This window comes from Oryctolagus cuniculus, chromosome 3, assembly GCF_964237555.1.
Source record: "Oryctolagus cuniculus chromosome 3, mOryCun1.1, whole genome shotgun sequence".
NCBI classification, from domain to species: Eukaryota; Metazoa; Chordata; class Mammalia; order Lagomorpha; family Leporidae; genus Oryctolagus; species Oryctolagus cuniculus.
Genome location: NC_091434.1, coordinates 174,183,830 through 174,206,738, shown reverse-complemented (window position 1 = coordinate 174,206,738; position 22,909 = coordinate 174,183,830). Strand labels below are relative to the sequence as shown.

General features: G+C 51.5%; 1 protein-coding gene across 11 annotated transcripts in view; it reads right to left on the bottom strand.

Annotated features, from left to right (window-relative positions):
- Positions 1-22,909, bottom strand: part of ZNF746 (zinc finger protein 746) — an 81,570-nt gene that overhangs the window by 7,218 nt on the left and 51,443 nt on the right. For 3 of the 11 annotated variants that reach the window (XM_051849836.2, XM_051849835.2, XM_051849840.2), the window contains exons 5-7: positions 13,685-13,984; positions 13,461-13,587; positions 12,506-12,619 (exon numbers count right to left, since the gene is read on the bottom strand). In XM_051849836.2, coding sequence (XP_051705796.2) covers positions 12,506-12,619; positions 13,461-13,587; positions 13,685-13,984 — 541 coding nt within the window. Of the gene's footprint in view, positions 1-5,602; positions 6,175-12,505; positions 12,620-13,460; positions 13,588-13,684; positions 13,985-16,793; positions 17,145-22,909 lie in introns of those variants that run through there. The other 8 variants (XM_051849841.2, XM_051849842.2, XM_051849843.2 and 5 more) reach the window with 6 other exon arrangements.

Here is a 22,909-nt window from a genome sequence, read left to right as displayed (position 1 = left end):
TCTAAAAAGTAGAAATGATTGCTGGGGTTGGAAGAGCTGAAGGAGTGGAGGCAACAACTGGTTACCTGAGAAGGGGCACAAGAAAATCTTCAGGGTTGATGAAAATGTCTTGACTGTGGTGACAGTCACATGGGTGTAACCATTTGTTAGGACTCTTTACGTTTTAATTAACCCTTCAAGAAAGTTAATTAAAAAAAAAATTAAGCATGGATGACCTACAAATAAAGTAAGGAAAACAAAGGGAGGCCGGAGACTAAGAAAGCCCAAGTCAACGATGGCAAGCTGGAGACCACTCCCTGCCCTCCCTGCGTCCGAATGCACTGTGCACGCCTGGGCGAGAGGGGTGTGAGAAGCTCGCTCTGGAGATATCCCTCACTGCAGAAAACCTACGACCCGGAAGGGCGATATTCCCGGCGCACTAAACTTCCAACGAAAATCAAAATCAAAACCTGCCCTGTGGGGCTGGCGTTGTGGCCCAGTGGGTTAAGCCACCACCTGGGATGCTGGCGTCCCCCATGGGCACTGCTTCACCACCTCCCTGCTAAGGCACCTCGGAGAGCAGCAGAGAATGGCCCCTGCCACCCAGGTGGGAAATCAGGAGGAAGCTCCTGGCTCCTGGCTTCCCTGGCTGCCGTGGCCATTTGGGGAATGAACCAATGAATGGAAGCTCTCTCTCTCTCTCAAATAAATAAAAAAATTGTAAATAAATAAATAAACCTGCCCCACAGAGACTACCTGTCCTGACCTTGCTAGAGGCTCAGGGGCAGAGGACTCTTCCCATGGAGCTGACACCGCACGCCGGCACTCGACACTCAAGGGTATCTGGGGCCAGGAGGGCCTGAGTCTGTGCTGCCACCAGGGGAGCAGCAGAGGCACACGCCGCATTCCCCAGAGGCAAGTGTTCAACCAGCGAGCCCACAATTCCCTGCCACCTCCTCCACAGCAAAACCAGCCACTTCCAATAAAGTCAGTGGGCACCGCGGCCTGGGAACTGACCTGCAGACACTCTGGACGCTGGAATTACCAGACAGAGAACATAAAGTTTGAGATACTTAGAGAAATAAAGGGGGCAGAGAAAATGTGAGAAACGAGACTATCGAAACTGGCTAATCAAATTTTGAAAAATAATCAAATCTAACTTTATAACTGTAAAATAAAATCAGTGGCTGGTGCTGCGGCTCACTAGGCTAATCCTCCGCCTAGCGGCACCGGCACACCGGGTTCTAGTCCCGGTCGGGGCGCCGGATTCTGTCCGGTTGCCCCTCTTCCAGGCCAGCTCTCTGCTGTGGCCCGGGAGGGCAGTGGAGGATGGCCCAAGTGCTTGGGCCCTGCACCCCATGGGAGACCAGGATAAGTACCTGGCTCCTGTCATCGGATCAGCGCGGTGCACCGGCCGCAGCGTACTGGCTGTGGCAGCCATTGGAGGGTGAACCAACGGCAAAGGAAGACCTTTCTCTCTCTCTCTCTCTCTCTCACTGTCCACTCTGCCTGTCAAAAAAAATAAATAAATAAAAAATAAAATCAGTGAAATGGAAAAATCCAAGGAATGGAAACAATGACACAGAGAATGGTGGGCTAACTAGAAGCCAGATCAGAAGAAAGTATTCAGACTCAGAAGTAAAACTGAAAATACGACAGAGGTTTGAGGAAGTTCCAGAGCGAAGGCCTAGAGAACGGGGCTCAGACAATTCTCAAAGAGAAAGGCCAGCAGACTTCCCCAAGCTTCAGTACCTGAGGCAGGATAGAGGGAAAGGAGTCCACACCCAGACACAGCAGTAAACGGTAGGCCACTGCCGACACAGGCCTACTGCAGACAGAGGAAAGAGAGACTGCCTACAGGGATGGTGCCTGCACTGACGGCCGGCTTCTCCACAGCAGCAGGAGCCAGAGGGAGGGCGGATGATTTTTAAAGGCTAAGAGAAAACAACAGTCCAACTGGAATTCCACCTTTCAAACGCAGGAAGAGAATAAAGATACTTCAGATAAACTCACACACAAACACATGCTGAAAGTTCACTAGCATCAGACACAGAAAATATAACTTCTGAAGGAAGAACAATTTCTAAGAGCTTCCCTAAGAGAACATAAATTGATGTGAAACTTTCAAGCCAATTAAAAATAATAGTGTGGGAGCTGGTGCTGTGGTGCAGGTTAATCCTCCGCCTGTGGTGCCGGCATCCCATATGGGCACCAGTTCAAGTCCTGGCTGCTCCACTTCTGATCCAGCTCTCTGCTATGGCCTGGGAGAGCAGTGGAAGATGGCCAAGTCCTTGGGCCCCTGCACCTACGTGGGAGACCCAGAAGAAGCTCCTGGCTCCTGGGTTCGGAGTGGTACAGCTCTGGCTATTGTGGCCATTTGGGGAGTGAACCAGCAGATGGAAGACCTTTCTCTCTGTCTCTCCCTCTCACTGTCTTTAACTCACACCATTCAAATAAATAAATAAAATCTTAAAAAAAATAGCTTGAAGATAAAAATTGTTTCCTAATGGGATATCCAATGTGGAACACCTGTCTTAATTTTAAGTGTTTTGGAAGCCACATTAGAAAAGCATAAGGAAACAGTTGAAATAAATCTAAACAGTATACTTTACTTAACACGAATATCAAAAATGTCACTTCTTTTTTTTTTTTTGACAGGCAGAGTGGATAGTGAGAGAGAGAGACAGAGAGAAAGGTCTTCCTTTTTGCCGTTGGTTCACCCTCCAATGGTCACCGCGGCCCGCGTGCTGCGGCCAGCACACCGCGCTGATCCGATGGCAGGAGCCAGGAGCCAGGTGCTTTTCCTGGTCTCCCATGGGGTGCAGGGCCCAAGCACCTGGGCCATCCTCCACTGCACTCCTGGGCCACAGCAGAGAGCTGGCCTGGAAGAGGGGCAACCGGGACAGAATCCGGCACCTCGACCGGGACTAGAACCTGGTGTGCCGGCACCACAGGAGGAGGATTAGCCTAGTGAGCTGCGGTGCCGGCCAAAAATGTTACTTCAACACATAACCAATGTAAAACTTTACACTCTTTTTTCTACATCTTATTTTTTGTAGTTTTCAAAATCACGTATGGATTTTATCTTAGCACATTTCTTCCTTCCTTCCTTTCCTTTTTTCTTTTTGACAGGCAGAGTTAGTGAGAGAGAGAGAGACAGAGACAGAGAAAAAGGTCTTCCTTCTGTTGGTTCACCCCTCAAATGGCCCTTATGGCCGGCATGCTGCGCCGATCTGAAGCCAGGAGCCAGGTGTTTCCTCCTGGTCTCCCATGCGGGTTCAGGGCACAAACACTTGGGCCATCCTCCACTGTACTCCCGGGCCACAGCAGAGAGCTGGACTGGAAGAGGAGCAACTGGGACAGAACTGGAAGGAACGCATTTTATAGCTTTGTATTATTTATGTTAAAAAAAAAAAGAGAAAAAAGGTCAGAAATTAGTGGGCTAAGTAGTGAATGCAAGATATTAAAGAAGAGGGGCCGGCGCTGTGCCACAGTGGGTTAACGCCCTGGCCTGAAGCACCCGCATCCCATATAGGCGCCAATTCAAGCGCCGGCCGCTCCACTTCTGTCCAGCTCTCTGCTATGGCCTGGGAAAGCAGTAGAAGATGGCCCAAGTCCTTGGGCCCCTGCACCCACATGGGAGACCCAGAGGAAGCTCCTGGCTCCTGATTGGCACAGCTCCGGCCACTGTGGCCAGTTGAGGAGTGAACTATAGGAAGGAAGACCTCTCTCTCTCTCTGCCTCTCCTCTCTTTGTGTAACTCTTTCAAATAAAACTGAATAAATCTTAAAAAAATTTTTTTAAAGAAGAAATAAGACATCAACAAAAGCCTGTAAAAGGGGCTGGCACTGTGGAGTAACAGGTAAAGCCACCACTGGCAGTGCCAGCATTTCACATGTGTGCAGGTTTGAGTCCAGGCTGCTCCACTTCTGATCCAGCTCTCTGCTATGGCCTGGGAAAGCAATGGAAGATGGCCCAAGTCCTTGGGGTCCTGCACCCACGTGGGAGACCCAGAATAAGCTCCTGGCTCCTGGTTTGGCTTTGGATCCGCACAGCTCTGGCCTTTGCAGCCAGCTGGGGAATGAACCAGCGGATGGAAGTCTGTCTGTCTGTCTGTCTGTCTCTAACTCTCTGTAATTCTGCATTCAAATAAATAAATAAATCTTAAAAAAAAAAAGAAACTTTGTAAAAAGTAGAGAGGAAATTAATAGAATAGTGTAAATTGGGGCCAGTGTTGTGGCATAAAAGGTTAAACCACCACCTGTGATGCTGGCATCCCAAGTGGGTACTGGTTCGAGTCCTGGTTGGTCCACTTCTAATCTAGCTCCTTGCTAATGCATTTGGGAAAGCAGTGGAAGATGGCCCAAGTGCTTGGGCCCCTGTACCCATGGGGGAGACCCAGATGGAGTTCCAGATTTCCGGCTTCAGCTTGGCCCAGCCTCGGCCGTTGTGACCATCTGGGGAGTGAACCAGCAGATGGAGGATCACTCTCATGTCTCTCCTTTTCTGTCACTCTGCTTTCCAAATAAATAAAATAAATCTTTAAAGATTAAAAAAGGAAAATGATAGGAAGCCCACACACAACAAAAGGAGTAAATTCGTAAGAGAAAATAAGAATACAAGAATACAGAAAGCCAGATGTTGGCTCATTGAAGAGACTAGTAAGCCAAAGCATCTTCAGCAAGATAATCAAGAGAAAAGGAGGCAACACCATAATCAATCTGAGGAACGAGGAAGGGAACACAGTTATGGATGTGGTGGAGACTGAGAGGATAAAGAGGAGGAGCTGGCGCTGTGGCACGGCAGGCTCAGCCACGGCCTGGGAGGCTGCAGCCCCTATGAGCACCAGTTTGAGTCCCACCTGCAAACGAAAACAGAAGGAACACATCACAGCTTCCATATTTAATGCCACAACCACTTAAAGACAGTCTGACAAAGGAAAATTACAGGCCTGCTTCACTCGGGAACAAAGATTCGAAAATTCTAAACAAAATAATTAGGTAGTATGCTAGATCCAGCAATGTACGTAAAGGCTTATGACCAAGTTAGCTTTACTCTAGGATTGCAAGGTTGGTTCAACATTAGAAAATAACACAATTTACTACAGTAGTAGGTTGGAGGAGAAAAGCATCTCAATACATACGAAAAACATATTTCCTAAAATTCAACAGTCATTCCTGTTAGAAACACCTAGCCAACCAGAAATATAGGAAATTACTTTAGCCTACTAAAGGGTATTTGTAAATAAGACCTTTAGCAAATACTATACTCAATATGAAAAAGTTAAAAAGTATTCTCTTTAAAATCACGAACCAATAAGAAACTGTCATATTACTTCTATTTAAGATTTTCTGAGAGTTCTGTCAGCATAAGAAAGCAAGAGAAAAATAAACCCCAAAGATTTGAGAAGAATTAACTTCTTATTAATCATAAGTGATGTGACTACTTTTCTGAGACTCTGAGAAGTTACAGCACTAATGACAATTTTCGCCGGGTTCCTGGATAGCAATCTTCACCTGAAAGACAAGCACACTTCAACACACTGTCGGGGGTCCAGGGAGCTCATCTATAACCAATGTTCTTTCCAGTCCTGAATTTTAAGAAAACAAATGAGGAAGGCAAGTGAGACTAATCTACTTTTATTACTGACAATTCAGAATGTAGCTTTTATCTGTGAGCAACAGGGATTCTGAATGCTGACCTCAGAAGCAGAAAGTTAGCTACTGTACAGACAGACCTGTCCCCAGCAGAGCAGCAGCTGCCGACCCTGGAGGCAGCAGCCCAAGGACTCTGCTCAGCCAGCTCCAGCGAGGGACATCCCACGCGGTGTGCAAAGGGCAGAGACTGGAATAGTCTCCAAACCAAGCTCCCGTCCAGGAAAGGGGCAGGCGTTCACGGGCTCACTGCCCCCAAGGCTCCAACGTACGTCAGCGACAATTAGAAAATGTGGAGGAAAAAAGATACCCCTGACAGGAGTGATTAAAACACAACAATACGGAACCTGGGACCACACCTAACAAGAAAACATGAGGGAGCTTTCTGGTAGAAAATGGTCAAAGTTCGCGGAGGCTTCTGGGCCCTGCCAAGTGCCGGAAGAGGCTACTGATGAAGGGCATGACTCTCCAAGGTGCTTCACGGTAAAACATCCCCGGCTGGGTTTTCCTTAAGACTTGATAAAGCGATCCACAAGTGTCCCTGAAATAGCAGAGGAAAAGAGCACAGTGCTACCGAACGGTAACCAGGGCCCCCTCACAGGGCCACGGGCCCCTACCCGGCGGACTATGAATTTAAATGTAAATGGCAAAATCTTCAGACTTTTAAGAGGAAATATCTGGTGTTGTATGTTCTAGGACCTCGAGGGAGGGAAAGTTCCTTACCTGTTGAAGGCGCGTCAAAGACAAGACTAGGAAATCCAAGCACACTACCATGAAAAGCACCCAATCTTTAAAATATCCCATAAATGGAGAAGATAACAGCAACACACGGAAGCGACAGAGAGATTTACATTCAGAACATGTAAAGAACTCTTGCGAATCTAAGGAAAAATGGACAAAAGACATAAATGGGCACACCACAGAAGAGGAACAACAGATGGCCCATAAATAAAGGATCCAATCATCAATCGGGAACATGCAAACTTTAAGCCACTTCACATCTACCGGTTGGGAAGAAATGAAAACAGCAGTTCTGAGGCTGGGGAGGGTGGGGTTCAGCAGGAAGCCCCGAGGCGGTCCCCCAGCTTCAGAGACACTTGGAAGCCAAACAAGCACCTCTCCTTAGCCCCAGCAGTTCCCTCCTGGGTCTGAACCTAGAGGAACTTTTACACAGGAACAAGAATTTTCCCAGGAGTATTTCCTTAAAAGCCATGTGAAACAACACAACACCCACCAGGGTAGGAAGAACGAATGCGCTGCTACAAAGTATAACATGGTGGACATGAAGGAACTACCGCTGGCTCTCACACACACCCTGTCCAAGAAGAGCCACTGAGAGAAGAAAGCGTGTGCTAGGATGTTCAAAGACAGGTAAAGCCAAACAACGGAATTTAGGAATAGAGAGGGAATGAAATGTAAAGCAAAGGGCTGATTGTGTTTATCTACAAGAGGAAGGAAGGGGCGACCGAGGACCTTCTGTGACCCATTTCTCATGCTGGGTGTCTGGAACGTGAACGTTTACAATCTCTACATATTAAAGGAATCTTGTTCTGCATGTGTTTTGCCTGTTGTAATATATAACACAACAGTAATGTTTTAAAAGAAATAAAACAAAGTATTTAAAAAAACTGCAAACACTTGATACAATATAACTCTCATTCACAATAAAAACTTCTGGCTAGTCGGAAGTAGAAGGAAATGTCTTCAAACTAAGAATATCTTCAAGGCACTGTGACATAGTAGGCTAAGTCTCTGCCTGCAGTGCCAGCATCCCATATGGGCACTGGTTCGAATCCTGGCTACTCCACTTTGTATCCAGCTCCTTGCTGATGGCCTGGGAAAGCAGGGAGCTTTGGCCCCTGCATCCGCTTGGGAGACCCAGGAGGAGCTCCTGGCTCCTGGCTTCAGAATGGGTCTGTCTCGGCCATTTCAGCCATTTGGGGAGTGAAACAGCAGATGAAAGACCTCTTTTTCTCTGTCCCTCTGGCTGCAACTATGCCTCTCAAGTCAATAAATAAACCGCCTTATTTTTTTTTTTTTAAATAGATGATTGAATCTTTTTAAAAGATGTATTTATGTATTTGGGAAGCAGAGTTAGAGAGAGGCAGAGGCAGAGATAGAGGACTTCATCTGCCAATTCACTCCCCAAATGGCCGCAACTGGCAGAGCTTGGCAGATCCAAAGCCAGTAACCAGAAGCTTCACCGGGGTCTTCCACACGGGTCCAGGGGCCCAAGGACTTGGGCCATCTTCTGCTGTTTTCTCAGGCACATTAGCAGAGAGCTGGATTGGAAGTGGAGCAGCAGGGACTCCAACCAGTGCCCACACGAGATGCCAGGCACTACAGGCGGTGGCTTTGCCCACTTTGCTACAGTGCCGGCCCCATACGTAAATCTTAAAAAAAAAAAAAAAAAGTCAACAATATACCTATATACCAGTAGTAACTATTTACAACAGGCACCTAATTCCAAAAATCCCATTTACAATAGAAACAATTCTCAGGAGAAAACTGTAAAATCTTATTCAAGCACACAAAGCAGCCTCCAGTGAGTCTTCCCATGGACAGAAAGGCTCAACGCAGTAATGAGGACGATTCTCCAGAAATCATAAAGTAAACTTCCAACCACGTTTTCTTAGAAATGCAACCTAAAGATTCTAAAATTCATATAGCAGAACAAAGAGAGAAGAAAAGCTAAAAATTTTTGAAGAACCAGCAGGGAAGGTTTGTTTTACTAGCTGTCAAGACTTAACTATGCAGCTAAAAGAACAGAGGATTGGCACAGAGGGTGTGAGATCCACACAACAGAATCAGAGCCCAGAAACAGCCTCTCCACACACGGAAAGCAGTTCACCACGGAGCTGGTGGCGCATATCAGTGGGGAGGACTCTGCTGGAAAATCAGATGTCTCTGTGGGGAAATAATTAAATCCTCCCTTGCAGTTTATATAAATATTAATGCTAGATGGACTAAATGTGAAAAGTCAAACTTTAAAACTTTTATAAGAAAATATAAGAGGGGTCAGCACTGTGGCATAGTGGGTAAAGCTGCTTCCTGCAATCCTGGCATCCCATATGGGTGCTGGTTCGAGTCCCGACTGCTCCACATCCAATCCAGCTCTCTGCTACGGCCTGGGAAAGCAGTGGAAGATGGCCCAAGTCCTTGGGCCCCTGCACCCACATGGGAGACCTGGAAGAAGCTCCTGGCTCCTAGCTTCGGATTGGCGCAGCTCCAGCCATTGCAGCCATTTGGGGAGTGAACCCGCAGATGGAAGACCTTTCTCTCTCTCCTTCTCTCTGTGTAAATCTGCCTTTCAAATAAATAAAAAAATATATAAGAGAATACCCTTCTGACCTTGAGTGAGGCAGGCAGGCAAGCAATATCTATGACAGTAAAAGCACAGATCATAAAGGGGCAGACTGGTATGTCTGCCTGACAATAAAACCTTCCATAAAAGAACTACAAAGTTAGAAGACCTACCACACCCTGGGAGAAGATGCTTGTAATGAAAGTAACAGGTATTTGTTCTAGATATGGATCCAGAAGTCTTCAATCAATGAGAAAATGAAAGACAACTCAGTAGGAAAACAGAAAAAGATTCAGGGGCTGGCACTGTGGCACAGCAGGTGAAGCCGCCGCTTGCAATGGCGGCATCCCCCTGTCAGAGTACCACCTCAAGTCCCAGCTGCTCTGCTCTCGATCCAGCTTCCTGCTAGTGCACCTGGGAAGGCAGCAGAAGTTGGCCTGGGGGCTTGGGCCCCCACCACCCATGTGGGAGACCCAGACGGAGTTCTTGGTTCCTGGCTCTGGACTGGCCCAGGCTGTTGCAGCCATTTAGGGAGTGAGCCAGCAGATGGAGGAGCGATCAATTAACTGTTCACGCTTGCTCTCTCTGTCATTCTGCCTATCAAGTAAATAAATCTTAAGAAAAAAAAAAAAAGAATCACAGGAGAGGAAATCAAAAAAACATAGGAAAAGAATTTTACAATAGAAACAACTCTAAGGAGAAAACTGTAACATCTTATTCAAGCACACAAAGAAGCTTCCATCCAGACTGGCAAAAGTTTCATTATGAAAAGTGGGCAAACAGGTACTTGATATCTACTGGCAGTAACCACTGGGAGAGAGACTGGCAATGACAGAGGTGAAAACAGCACAGCACCCTGGCCCGCTCCCTGAGGAAACAGCACACGGACACCGAGACACATAAAGATGCTACAGCAGTGTCACTTGTGATAATAAAGAGCCACAAATCGCTTAGGTGCAAATCAATGGAATAATGGAAACTAAATTATAATATAGTTGCATCTGTTCAAGTGCTTAATGTGTTAAAAGAAAAAAAAAAAGCTTGCTCTATACAGATCAACCTGCATAATTCTGAAATGCAGAATGAGTGATAAATACAATGATATTTATTTACGTGATTTTTCAAAGCATAAGACTGCATTATATCCTGTTTATGGCTACATATGCACACAGTTGATATTTAAAATGTGGATAGAAAGGATAATATATCAACTTCAGGACAAGTTGTCACCCTAAGGCAGAATGGGACTAGGAGATCCAAAGTAGGAGTTAAATGTCACACACACCCTTTGACAACACGCTTTAAATTATGAAACAGTACATTCAACAAATACATAGAAAATTCCTACTTGGTGCTACGCAGTACTCTAGGTGACTAAATGAGTCTATGAGTAAAAAAAGATAAACATTTTTGTCCTTTTGAGATTTACACCCCAATGCAATGAATCTATAAATAACGTGTGTGTAAAACAGATGACAGTATCTGAAATGAACCAATCAAACCAGGAGAGGAAAGTGGAAATCCTGGATGAGGGAGGGTGACTGGGGGAGTGCTGTCTAAGCAAAGGCCCAAAGGAGGCCATGAACTGAGCCAGAACTACTCGAGGAGCGCTCTGGCAGAGGGCCTGACCGTGCAGACGTGGGCAGGGCAGGCCTGCAGCCTGGCTACGGGCTATGTGGCTCAGACGGGAAGACAAGATGTGCAATCTTCTAAATTAAAAAAAACCGCTTTATTTATTTTTCCTTATTTAAAAGGCAGGGAGAAAGAGAGACAGACAGACAGAGAGAGAGAGAAAGAGAGAGAGAGAGAGAGAGAGAATGAATGAATGAATATCTCCTCCCATCTACTGGTTCACTCCCCAAATACCCACAAGAGGAGCTGGGTCAGGCCAAAGCCAGGCGCCAGGAACTCCACCTGCACCTCCCATGTGGGCGGCAGAGACCCAAGTACTTGAGCCATCACCGGCTGCCCCCCAGAGTCTGTGCTTGCAGGGCGCTGGAATCGGGAGTGGAGCTGGGATTCGGACCCAGGCGCTCTAACATGGGATGCAGGCATCCCAAGCGGCGTCTAACTGCTGTGCCAGATGCCCTCCCTGGACGTGTGTTTTAAAGGGCTCCCTCGGTGGGGTCAACAGCAGACACCCGGGCATGAGGGCCTGGGGAGCAGGGTGGAGGCCTGGAGGGACCGTGCACAGATGTGCAGAGAACTGGAAGGACAGAAGGCAGCTGGAGGGCGTGTGGGGAATGGAGATGGAGAAGGGGTGCACAGCCATCTCCAGAGACAGGATGGCCTTGGGGGTGGGCAGAGAGGGGCCTAGCACTGCCTGTGAGCAAGGGTACTGCTCCCAGCAAACCTGGGGTCGCTGGGTGTGGGCAAAAGAGCGCCACGGGGAACCAGGGCCTCAGGGAGAGCCAGGGCTCAGATGGTGCAGGAGTGGGTGGAACACACAGATCCCAGGGGCTGGCTGAGCACGGGAGACCCCGGAAAGCACTGGAGGAGGATGGTCTGACGCAGGAGGGAAGGAACCAAGTGGGCATGAGGGCTGAGCTGCGTCTGGCTGCACAGACAGCAGTGGACAGGGGAGACAGGGGAGCCACGTGGGACTCCTGCTGATGACCCGAGGTGCACGGCGGCGACTCTGAGTGCTGGTGGGGTCTCACCAATGACCAGCGTGGTTCCAGGCCCTTACCCATGCCCACTGAATCCTGTAAATACAGCTGAAGCAGCCCACCCTGAGCTTCCCGCCCAGGTTAAGAAGCTGGAAGCCCCTGTGTCACACGCCTCTTTCCAGGCAGACCATGTTCTCGTCATGTCTGTCCTCCAGCTCTCAGCACTCTCCTGGGCTAAGCTGGTGAGTACGTGAACGAAATGGACATGGGTTTCATCACACACGAGTGAGTAACACAGGTGTTGGGGGGAAGGGAAACCCAGGGGAGCCTACTGGAGGTGGCAGGGGTCAAGCCTGGAAGAGCCGGGGTCTCCCCAGTCAAATGAGACTGTCATTCACCCTGCAACCTGGCAAAGTCTCCCCTTCTTGTGCCTACTTGACCTCTGCTTGACTTCCAAAGGTGCCGACTGGCTCCACCCTGGCACCTGGGCCCAGACGCACCCTCAGTAAATCTCCGGTTCTCATCACTGAACCACACAGCGACCAGTGGGCTTGCGCTCTGCAAGTGCTAATGGGCTTACGGGAAATTTGCTTCTTGGATGGAGGCAGGGCTGATGCTTCATAAAATTATGAACGAACTAAATTTTGCCTGCCATACTCTCCCACCTTCCCTGTCAGTGCCTCCCTCTCTCTTGTCCTAACCCTGTGGCCAAGGCCGTCTCCTTCCTAGACTGGGTTTGCTGCGTGTCCTTTCTACCTCAGCAAGGACTGGCTCCTGGAGTGCTGGCTCAACAGGCTGGAGGTTACAACTCACTGTAAAGCACTGAGATTTAACGAGTGAGTTGGGAGTTTCTCCTTGGCGCTCCCGGGGCAGGGGAGAAACATCGCACCTGGCCCTCTGCTTCCTGTTCCCACTGGATGGATCCCCTGGAGTCTCCCTGGCTTCTCTCAACCCCTCACCTGGGCTTGGGTCCACAGGAACATCCGGAATCTTGGGGCCAGTGCGCCGCCAGGTGCATGGCTCCTTCCCTTGTTCAATCTGGGAGAGAACCTCCGGCTTGGAGATGGCATAGTCTGGGGAAAGACAGGAGGGCTAGCTTTGGCCGTGTTCCAGGGAGAGCTGGGGACAGGCAGCCAGGAGAGCCAAGGTCGTTCTATAAACTCAATTTCTCGGTTAGTGCCGGGCAGTGGTTCTCAGCCATTGGCAACTCTGTTCCCTGGGGTGACATTCAGCAAATTCCGGAGACAACCTGTCAGGGCTAGGGACTGGGGGAGAGGGACTCCTGGCTGCTGACAATCCTGCGGTACACAGGACGGCCTCCCCAGCCCAACAAGCACTGTGGGGGCCAAACCCTGAGGAGCACTGGGACAGCCTCCACACGGAGCAGCAGTGTGCTTCTGCAAACCAGAACAAACCGTCAGGCCTGCTCCGCCCCCATGCCCACTAAACACGCCTTCCTGTCCTGGGGTCACACTTGGGCAGCGTCACAGGTCAGCAGCATCTGGGAAGGCAAAGCTCTGGACCAGGAAGAAAATGCCCACTGCCTGCAGCCCAGTCTGGCCATGTTCTGCTGACCCACCTAAAGGCCACACATCTCCATGGGAGACGGCTGAACAGTCTTGCCTAAACGTGGGGTCACTGACGCACTGCATCCTGGAGACGTAGGAACTTCTCCACTCCAAGTCTCCACGAGTACAGACACAGCCATGCTCCGGGCCTGGCTGGCAGAGGGGCCCCACCTACGCAAGCTGGCGTCCCCAGGGCTCATCCCTGGTAGCAGGAGGAGCAAACTCCCTGCAAGGGAAAAGTTTCTAATGATTCACCTCTTGCTGGGGTCAAAACAGCCTGCATGAAGGCAGGGGTCTGAGGACTCGCAAAAGCCCATGCAGCAGAAAAGTGAGCGTCGGGCCTTACCCAGGGAGACCAGCGTCTCGTAGTTGCCCCTCATCACGTGCTTGTACAGCTCCTTCTGCCAGTCCTCCAGCTTGCCCCACTCCTGCTCAGAGAAATACACGGCCACGTCATCAAAGGTCACGGGCACCTGGAACCACAAGGGTCACACTCACTCGCCCAACACTGACAGGCGCGGCTCCTCGGGCTCCCCCACCCCCGGGCACCCCCGGGCACCCACGGGCTACCTTGGGGACCTCCCCCTTGCTGCCCGGGGGCAGCCGCAGGATCCAGAAGTTCCTGTTACGCAGCAGGTTCTCCACGTTCTCCAGGCGCCGCTGCAGCAGCCCGTACTCCTGCAGCAGGGTGCCCAGCACGGCCCACTTGCCCTCCAGCTGGCTGCCGAACTCCACGGCCGTCTTCTCGCAGTCGGCCAGCTTCTTCTCGGCCATGCCGGTCCGACCTTCTAGGGACAGCAAGCGAGCTGCCTGCGATTCAATCTTCCTCTCCATGGCCTGAATCGTAGCCGCCATTGTCCACGGAGAAATCTTCAGGAAAAAAGAAAAAGAAAGCAGCTATCACCTATAGCATCCACCGTGATTCTTCGGTCTGTCTCCCCTGGGCGTGGGGGAGCCGGGGTGGGACGGGAGAGCCTGCGCTGGGCTCCGGATCTCAGCCTGGCGGCCTGTGTCTGGGGATAACTCTGCTAGACCTAGGCACTTCCAGCGCACTGTGCAGACTCCTACCTAGGCACCTGCTAACCTGGAGCCGCACTGCTCTGTTCACAGCTCAGTGCTTGATGCCTGGGAAGCACCGGGTACAATTTTGCTACATAAACAGTGACTTAGCACTGCGGGGGCATTTTCATGGAGAAATGGAAACCCGCTGATCTACCCCAGCCAGGCTGCCTTCCCGTCCTGATCGCGTGACGACCTGGCAAAAATAAACAGCTTTTTCACTGAAACGGCACAGATGAGAGTCTTGCTGTTTCCTCCAAAGCATCTCACCTCCCCTTTCCATAAACAGAAAAACCTAACGACCCTAGGGCAATGCAACTTCGTCTCCTCCTGACAAGCTGAAAGCTCCACTAGCTACTAGCTTAAAGAGCTGAGTGTTACTCATTTATTTATTTATTTTTTTAATATGTCAACCATCCAGAGATTCTTTTTCTTTCCCAATTCCCACCCCTCCCAAGGTAAAAACGCTGGTCTCAGGCACTTTTGTGGCTGCACCAGGATCAGCCTGGCGAGGAGCTGCACTTTCATATACGAGGCAAGCACCAGAACACCTGATGCTTCCTGGTGATTGGCAATAGCCACAGGGCGCCTTGGGTGGCCAGCACTTGGGGACAGGGAAGAAAGTGCCCATCTTACTCTGGGTGGGGAGTGCCTAACATGCATCTGCAGCTGGGACCTATGGGGCAGAGAGGAGGTCCTGGTACTGGCCTTCTCCTACAGGGACTGGGCAGGTGGATGGGGGTGGTGGTGGTGGCGATGGTTCCTTTTTAATATTCTGGGGAATCACTCCTAAGCAAAAGGCTGGTGACTACTTGCAAAATAAAGTGACTACTAGGAACCAGTGTGCATTCATTTAGAGAAAGTCACTGAGAACTACAATGTGCATGGACACCTTAGGAAACGGAGACAAAAGGAGTTTGGGCACAGGCAGGGGAAAAAAAACCTGTCCAGGACAGAGCTTAAGAGAGTCTATGGTTGTGGAGCAGGTGTGGGAAACCCTTTTCCTGCCAAGGCCATGTGGATATTTATAACATCACTTGCAGGCCATACACAATTATCAACTGAAAATTTAAGCCTGCCATAGATGTATTGAATTTCAAGTCTTGCCTGTGGTTGCCTTGGCAGGGCCAGACCAAAGGATGCAGCCAGCCTTCCGTTCCCTGCCCCGTTGTAGAGGGACCTGAAGGAGGTAGGACTCCAGCTGGGTCTAGGATGGGCGGTTTGGGCCAGGCAGAGAGCTGTCTCCAGGGGAAACACTGATGGGTGTGGAGCAGGTGGTCTGGCCCTGGCGCCTTTCCCTACTGTAGCAGGCTGGCACCCTCTGGGCTCCTGTGAGTCCACCTTCTCCTGACGGCCACCTTTCCCCCTCTGCTCGTCCTCCCGCAGGCCAAATCTCTGCCATACAACCCCAGGTTCCGAAAGTTCACCACCCAGCTCCTCACCCCTGAGAATCCTACCCGCCCCCACCCCACAACCTTTGCGATGCAGAGGGCACCCGCACAAACTCCTCCTTGACTAAGATACTAGTCTATAGCGCCTGAACAACAGGCACTTCTCTTACCACTGTAACGGTGCAGGAAGCCCTACCTGAGGGCTTTGTGGCACTGTGCGGGGATGCTCCGCAGGGGAGAGGACACTCAGCGGCTGCAGCAGCTGGGCAGGGAATCCCTGCTGGGCTCCCCACCCACAGCACCGGGAGCAGGCATTCGGCCCCCTGCCAAAGTCGTCTTCCCCAGGCCCACGGTCGCCTTCCGGTCTGGTTCATGCCCTGCGCTGTCCCATCTTTCTGCCTCACTCCCTGAAGAGCTCCACCCGTCGAGCTCAGCTTGATGCAGCCCTAGCCTTCCGGGAGAGCCCCGCTCGAATCGCAGAAGCCGAGTGCCGCGCCAGGAAGGGCGAGCGCGAGTGTGCGGGCACCCCCGGCTTCCAGCTCCACGCCAGCGCTCGCCGCGTCTCGCACGATCCCAGCCAGGGTACCTGTCTGCTTCCCCACCATCACAGCCCCTGTGTCTTCCGCACTTCCTCGCCGTGCCATCCCGGGCAGGCGGACTTCTCTAGGCCTCCGGTATTCCTTTTGTATTAGCAGTACCTACCCCGCAGGTTGGCTGTGAGGACAAGATAATGGCTACACCGGGCTGAGCGCGGCGCCGGGCTCTGCCAACGGCGGCGAGTGCCCTCGGCGCCCACCCGGACAGGCGGAGCACGCAGCGCGGCTCGGGGTGTGCGGAAAGGAAGCCGGACACCTCCCAGGTGCCACCAGGCCGCTGGGGGGAGCTGGGGGAGGGAAGCTCGGCAGAGAAAGGAGCTGCGGGTGGGGGCGCGCAGACGCAGGGCAGCGGCTGCGGCGCGGCCGAGCAGCCCCGCGGGGCGAGGGGAACTCGGCGCGGGGCGGCCTCCGGCGCGGGGCCGGCCGTTCCGCCCGCGCTCCGGCTCGGCCCGGAGTGGGGGGCCCGACCGCGGGCGCCGTAGGCCCCGGCGGACCCCGCGAGCCGCTCGCTCGAGCGCCAGGCCCAGCGGCCCGCTCCGGCCCCCGGAGCTCCTCCCCGGGGCCTGCGGCGCCGTGCGCCGGGCCCGGGCCGCCCGGGGTCCCCAGGCCCGTGCGCGCGGCGCCCGCTCTTACCGGAGCCGCGGCCGCCTCGGCCATGGCCCTGCGCTGTCCGGCCCGGCCCGGAGGAAGTCGCCGCCGCCGCCGCCGCCGCCGCCGCGCGCAGGCCCGGCCGCCGGGTCCTCTCCGCAGGCGGCTCCGGCGCGGCCCTGCCTGCCCCGCCGCCGCCTCCTCGGTGGCCGGCCCGCCGCCGCTCCGCCCGCAGACGCGCCGCCGCCGTCAGCGCCCGGCCCGTCCACACTGCATCCTGGGAGCCGGCGCCGCGGCCCGGCCGACGAAGGCCCGTGAGGCTTCCTGGAGGCAGCGCGGCCGCACAGCCCCACCTGCAGCCCGAGAGGCGAACGGCAGCGCGGCGCCCGCCCGCCCGCCCGCGGCCCCACCCCGCCCCGCCCCGGAGCCGGGGCCGCACCGCCCGGTCCCCGACGGCCGCGCGCCCGCTGCGCCGCTGCCTCGGCCCCGCCGGCCGCGGCGGCCCGGGCGCGCCCCCGGCCCCGGCGGCGCAGGCTGGCGGGCGGGGTGGCCTGCGGGGCGGTGTGCGGGCCCCTGTGGCCGCCCGCGGCCAGGCCTCCCGCTCGCCCCCGCGGCGCCCGGGCGTGCCTCGGGCCCCGGGCTGGCAGATTTGGGCTTTAGTTTTTGGACAGCTGTGGCTCTGTCTTTGGCCTGAGATGAATAAATGCTTCCAACAATAGGATTATAGTTCGGTAAAATGCGGGTAGGCAGCCACTTGCAATTTTCTGTCACCTATTCGTCAGAGTGACTATTTTTCACGGAAGGAGCAATGGCATACAGTACCCTCAATTGAAATGATTTCGGTGAAGAATTTGTATTTGAGGAGAAGCCTGTGCAGAATAAATCCCATTGCACATGCACTTTTTTTTTTTTTTTTTGCTATGGGATGGTGTATATTGTATGTTAAGGAGGACCATCGATACGTGTTTATTGACAACACGTATGTACTTCATGTGTAGCAAGTACAAGTCGTGTTTAGTCTGAAGCGTGCCTATCAACATACTCTAGTGTTCTTTAATAGGAGCCCGTGGGATGTTTCCGTTCATTTTCTAACCTTTTCGTCAACTTCTGCTTTATCTTGTAGTAACAGGAGTAGGATTTTGATGGTAGATACAGAAAGACAAATACTGCACGTTCTCTCGCTCCTATGTGGGAGCTAAAACGATGATCTCGTCCGAGGGGAGCTGAGGAGTGGTTACCTGAGGTGGGGAGCGAGGTGGGCGGGAAGGGGGGGATGGAGAGAGGATGGTTAAGGGCACTGCAGGAGGATACGAGCAATAACTTCTAATGTTCTAGAGCACGACTAGTGGAGTATTTCAAAATATCTTGTGCAAAGGGTTTTCAATGTTCCCAACACAAAGGATACATTTCCGAGATGATAGGCCGGTTGCTTCGCTGTTACACACTGTATACACTGAAATGTCACCCTGTACCCCATAAATATTTCAGTTACTATGTGTCAATAGAAACAGCTTTATTAAAAGGAAAGTCTCAAGGGGAGAATAAAAAGTATCATCAAAAGACATTATTTTTAAACAAGGACAGAATAAAAGGTAAAACTCCTGAACCGGAACTGGCAGATGGAAGAGCCTGGAATGGGGCCCCCCTGTGGTCACAAAGACGCATTACCGCTCAGAATTCTGCTAGGGTGACTTCCCCATGGGGAAGCTGGCTAGCACCCTGGGTCCAGACTGTTGGGCCTGCCAGGCCTGGCTGCCTTCTCTCCCATAGCCTGGGTCCAGTGGACAGCCAGCCGGAGGATCAGCCGGGACACGTCCTTTTTGTGTCTGCAGTCCCGAGCTGTGGTGGGAGACGCTGTGGCCGAGACTATTCCACGAGGCCTGCTCCCTGCCCCTGACTTGGCTTTTGCCATCCGTGTTAACCCGACGTTCAGGGATTGCTGCTCAAACGAAAGGACATAGAGATATCCTGCTTAGAGCTCCTGGCTTCATTTTGCCTTTTAGTTTAAGTACCAGGGAGGGCAAAGGTAACCTGGTCATGCATGGACCATGGCAGAATGTTCCTGGATCTCTCCCCTACCCCCTACCCCTACCCCCTACCCCCACCCCAGGTCTGCTTCCTCTTTTATTCCTTTAGACATTTTCCCACATGATTCTTCTCCCTCCCAAGTAACATATCCCTTCTGCCAGTGGTGGGCCCATTATTTGTTGGTCTGAAGTTTGTGTAATTTGGGGGAATACTATCTAGGAAAAACTGACACAATTACAAATGTAAAAGTAGGCACAGAGCACAAACATAAGCGTCCTGAGCTTCCCTGTGAAGTCAAGGACATCAGGACACGCCTAAGCCTTTTGTAGGCTAAGAGGAGTGCCCTGGGGCGCTGTGACGAGGTCTGGGCAGTTGAGAGACCCGGAAGTTCTGCCATTTACTGATTGAGGTCCTTGAACAAGTCAGTCAGCCTCCAGCCTCTGTGTAAAGCAGAGATTGTACTAGGTCATTCTGTAAATATCCCTGGTCTGGCCTTCCTCCACCTCTAACTTGCCTTGATACTGGACCCAGTTGAAGACCACAGCCTCCGCTCTTGCTGTGGGCTATTGCAGGTCACTGTGCATGCTAATATGCTTGTGTTCTCATGACGATCCCTCTGCTGTTTCCTGAAAGAGCTGCTCCAGATTACCTTGGGAAGGGGCTGATTCCTGTTCAAGGAAACAGGGATGCTATCTCCATGGTAATACAGCCTGTGGGTTCTCAGTGCTTCCATAATTGGTGTATTGACCGTCTCATAGAGGACGAGGCTTAAGTGACCATCTGTGTGTCTCTGCTAAGAGTTCTTTCCTGGAGAGAGGGTCTAATTGGGTTGGATCTTACTACCCAATAGGGAGTGCCCCTTCGGTGCAGAGTTGAAAGCCATGGTCCCCTGAGGGGGGTGGAGGCCAGTAGGGCAGTGTTAGGCTGATTCTGTACTTGACAACAACTATGAGCAACTTTATGCAGAAAGGATTAGCTTGGGTCACTTTCTTTCAAAGGGAGCTTTGAGAAAGTGTGAGAGACCTCTGAATTTCATGGACCTCTTCCAATATATGTTCTATTACCTACTCTGGCCCTTTGGACAAGATAATCTCTTGGGGAAGGATCATGACTTACTCATCTTTGTGTTCCTAAAACCAGCAAACTTCCTAGCACACAGTTGATAAGAAAATATGGGCACAATATGCTACATACATATATATTTTTCTTCTTAAACAGAGTAGACATTAAAGAGTAGATAAAATCTAAATTAGATTTTAAAGAACGGGTATTTTATTTATTTTTAAAAGATCTATTCATTTATTTGGAAGGCAGAGTTACAGAGAAGCAGAGAGAGAGGTCTTTCATCAGCTGGCTCACTTTCCAAATGGTCGCAATGGCCAGAGCTGGGCCTATCCAAAGCCAGGAGCCAGGAGCCTCCTACAGGTCTCCAATGTAGGTGCAGGGGCCCAAGGTCTTGGGCCATCCTCCACCACTTTCCCAGGCACATCAGCAGGGAGCTGGATCGGAAGTGGAGAGCCAGGACTTGAACTCATGCCCATATGGGATGCCAGCACTGCAGGCGGCAGCCTTACCCATTATGCCACAGAGCTGGCCCCAGAATTTTATTTATTTTTAAGAAGTTTTTTTTTTAAGATTTATTTATTCATTTGAAAGAATTGAGAGAGAGAGAGAGAGAGAGAGAGAGAGAGAGAAAGAGGAGAGACACATAGAGAGATCTTCCATGTGCTGGTTCACTCCTCAGATGGCTGCAACAGCCAGGGCTGGGCTGGGCTGAAGCCAGCAGCCTGGATCTTCTTCTGGGTCTACCGCATGGGTGAATGGGCCTAAGCATTTGGACCAACTTCTCCTGCTTTCCCAGGCCATTAGCAGGGAGCTGGATTGGAAAAGTTGCAGTCAGGACTGGTACTGGTGCCCATTTGGGATGCTGGCACTGCAGATGGTGGCTTAGTCTGCTGTACCACAGCACCGCACCAAGAGAAGTTTTTTCTAAAAAAATTTGTTTATTTATTTTAAAGTCAGAGTGATAGAAAGGGGGGGGGGGAGAGGGAGAGGGGGAGCCAGAGAGAGAGAGAGAGAGAGAGAGATTTTCCATCTGCTGGTTCATTTGTTGCTGGTTGCAACGATTGGGGCTGGTCCAGGCTGAAGCCAGGAAGCCTGGAACTCCATCTGGGTTTCCTACATGGTGGCAGGGGTTCAAGTGCTTGGACCATCTTCCACTCCTTTCCTCTGCACATTAGCAGGGAGCTGGGGCAGATATATTTGGAGATAGAGCAAGCACTCATCTACCAGTTCACCCCCAACACCTGCAGCCAGGAACTCAATTCAAGTCTCCCATGTCGATGGCAGAGACTCAACCAATTGAGCCATGACTGCTGCCTCCCAGAGTCTGCATTATCAAGAAACTAGAGTCAGGACCGAAGCAAGACATTAAACTCAGGCGCTCCCATATGGGATGCGGGTGTCTTAAAAGGCATCTAAATCACTAGCCCAAATGTCCACTGCATAATAGGCAGAGAGTATTTCATACCAGAAAGCAGTAGAGATGTGAGCTGGGTGACATTCTAAAAAATAATAATGATAAATAAAATAAAATTGAGGCAGGAATTGGCAAGAGAATGGTCCAATTTGGCTAGGACTTTGAAAAACAAAGGAAAACAAGCCAAATCATATTGTAACAAGCTTAGTTGCCAAGGCACTTAAACTTTGTTTAGGCTAAGGGGTTGGAGTTGTCATTGTGGAGGAGTGAGGGTAACCCAGTTTTGGTGCTGATCGGGAGTTCCCTGGCGGCAGTGTGCAGGAGGGGTAAGAGGTTAGACAGGAGGCAAAGCAGAAGTCCGAGCAAGAAGTGAGATCTCACCTCTCATGCCGGGCTGTGCAAGGAGGAAGAGCCCCAGGACGGCGCCAAGCCCGAGTGGAGAGAGGAATAAAACCATCGGAAAGAAGAGCAGTTTTTAGGAATGTGACGGAAAAACTTCACCTTTGGACACGCTCAACCAGTGTGCCAGGGCCACGTCTGGGGAATTAGCTAGCCAGGTTCTCAGACCAGCGCCACCAGAGTCCCTGGGGAAGCTTGTGAGGGCAGGGACTGCCCACCTCACAGCTACTGAGTCAGGATCTCCAGGGGTGGGACCTGAGTATTGCAGGGAAAACTTTTCTGATTTTAAGGAAGTCTGTTCTAACAAGCTCCTTTCAGGGGTTGGATAGGAGTGAGGTTGGTGTTTGGATGCACAGCCAGGTGTGGCAAAGGGTGATGGACCCAAGCCTTCGCCTAGACAGGGATCTATCCTGGCAGCTGGCCCTCTAGGCTCTGCAAAAGCCATACAAGCAAAGCTCCTTGGGTGGATACATGAGACCCCCCCAAAGCCTTTCTCTCTGTGGCCTGTCATGACTCTCTGTCCCTACTTGTCATGCGAGGCCGGGGGTTCCTGCTCCTGGGCCCTTCATCACACGTCCTTCCCTCTCACCCACCAGAGTTCCCCATCTTCCCCAAAGTCCTAATTCTCACAGTGAAGACTTTTCCATCCCAGGCATGCCTGCAGCAAACTCTACCTTGTCCAAACTCTAATGGCCATTAATATTGATTGGCTACCATTCACTGGGCACGGAGGGAGAATTTGCAGTATAAGATAACAGACAGTGGCCTAACTCACCTCATAGATTTAAGTTCCCTAAGAGTCTGTCTTATTTCTGTTATCTCTCCTGCAGTGCTTAATACAGGGTGGCTTTATGGGGCCAGCGCTGTGGCATAGCTGGTAAAGCTGCCGCCTGCAGTGCTGGCATCCCATGTGGGCGCCAGTTTGAGTCCCGGCTGCTCCACTTCTGATCCAGCTCTCTGCTGTGGCCTGGGAAAGCAGTAGAAGATGGTCCAAGTCCTTGGGCCCCTGCACCTATGTGGGAGACCTGGAAGAAGCTCCTGGCTTTGGATTGGCGCAGCTCCAGCCATCGCAGCCATTGGGGAGTGGGGAGTGAACCAGTGGATGAAAGACTTCTCTCTCTCTCTCTCTTTTTTTTTCTTTTTTCTTTTTGACAGGCAGGCAGAGTGGACAGTGAGAGAGAGAGAGAGAGAGAGACAGACAGACAGACAGAGAGAAAGGTCTTCCTTTACCATTGGTTCACCCTCGAATGGCCGC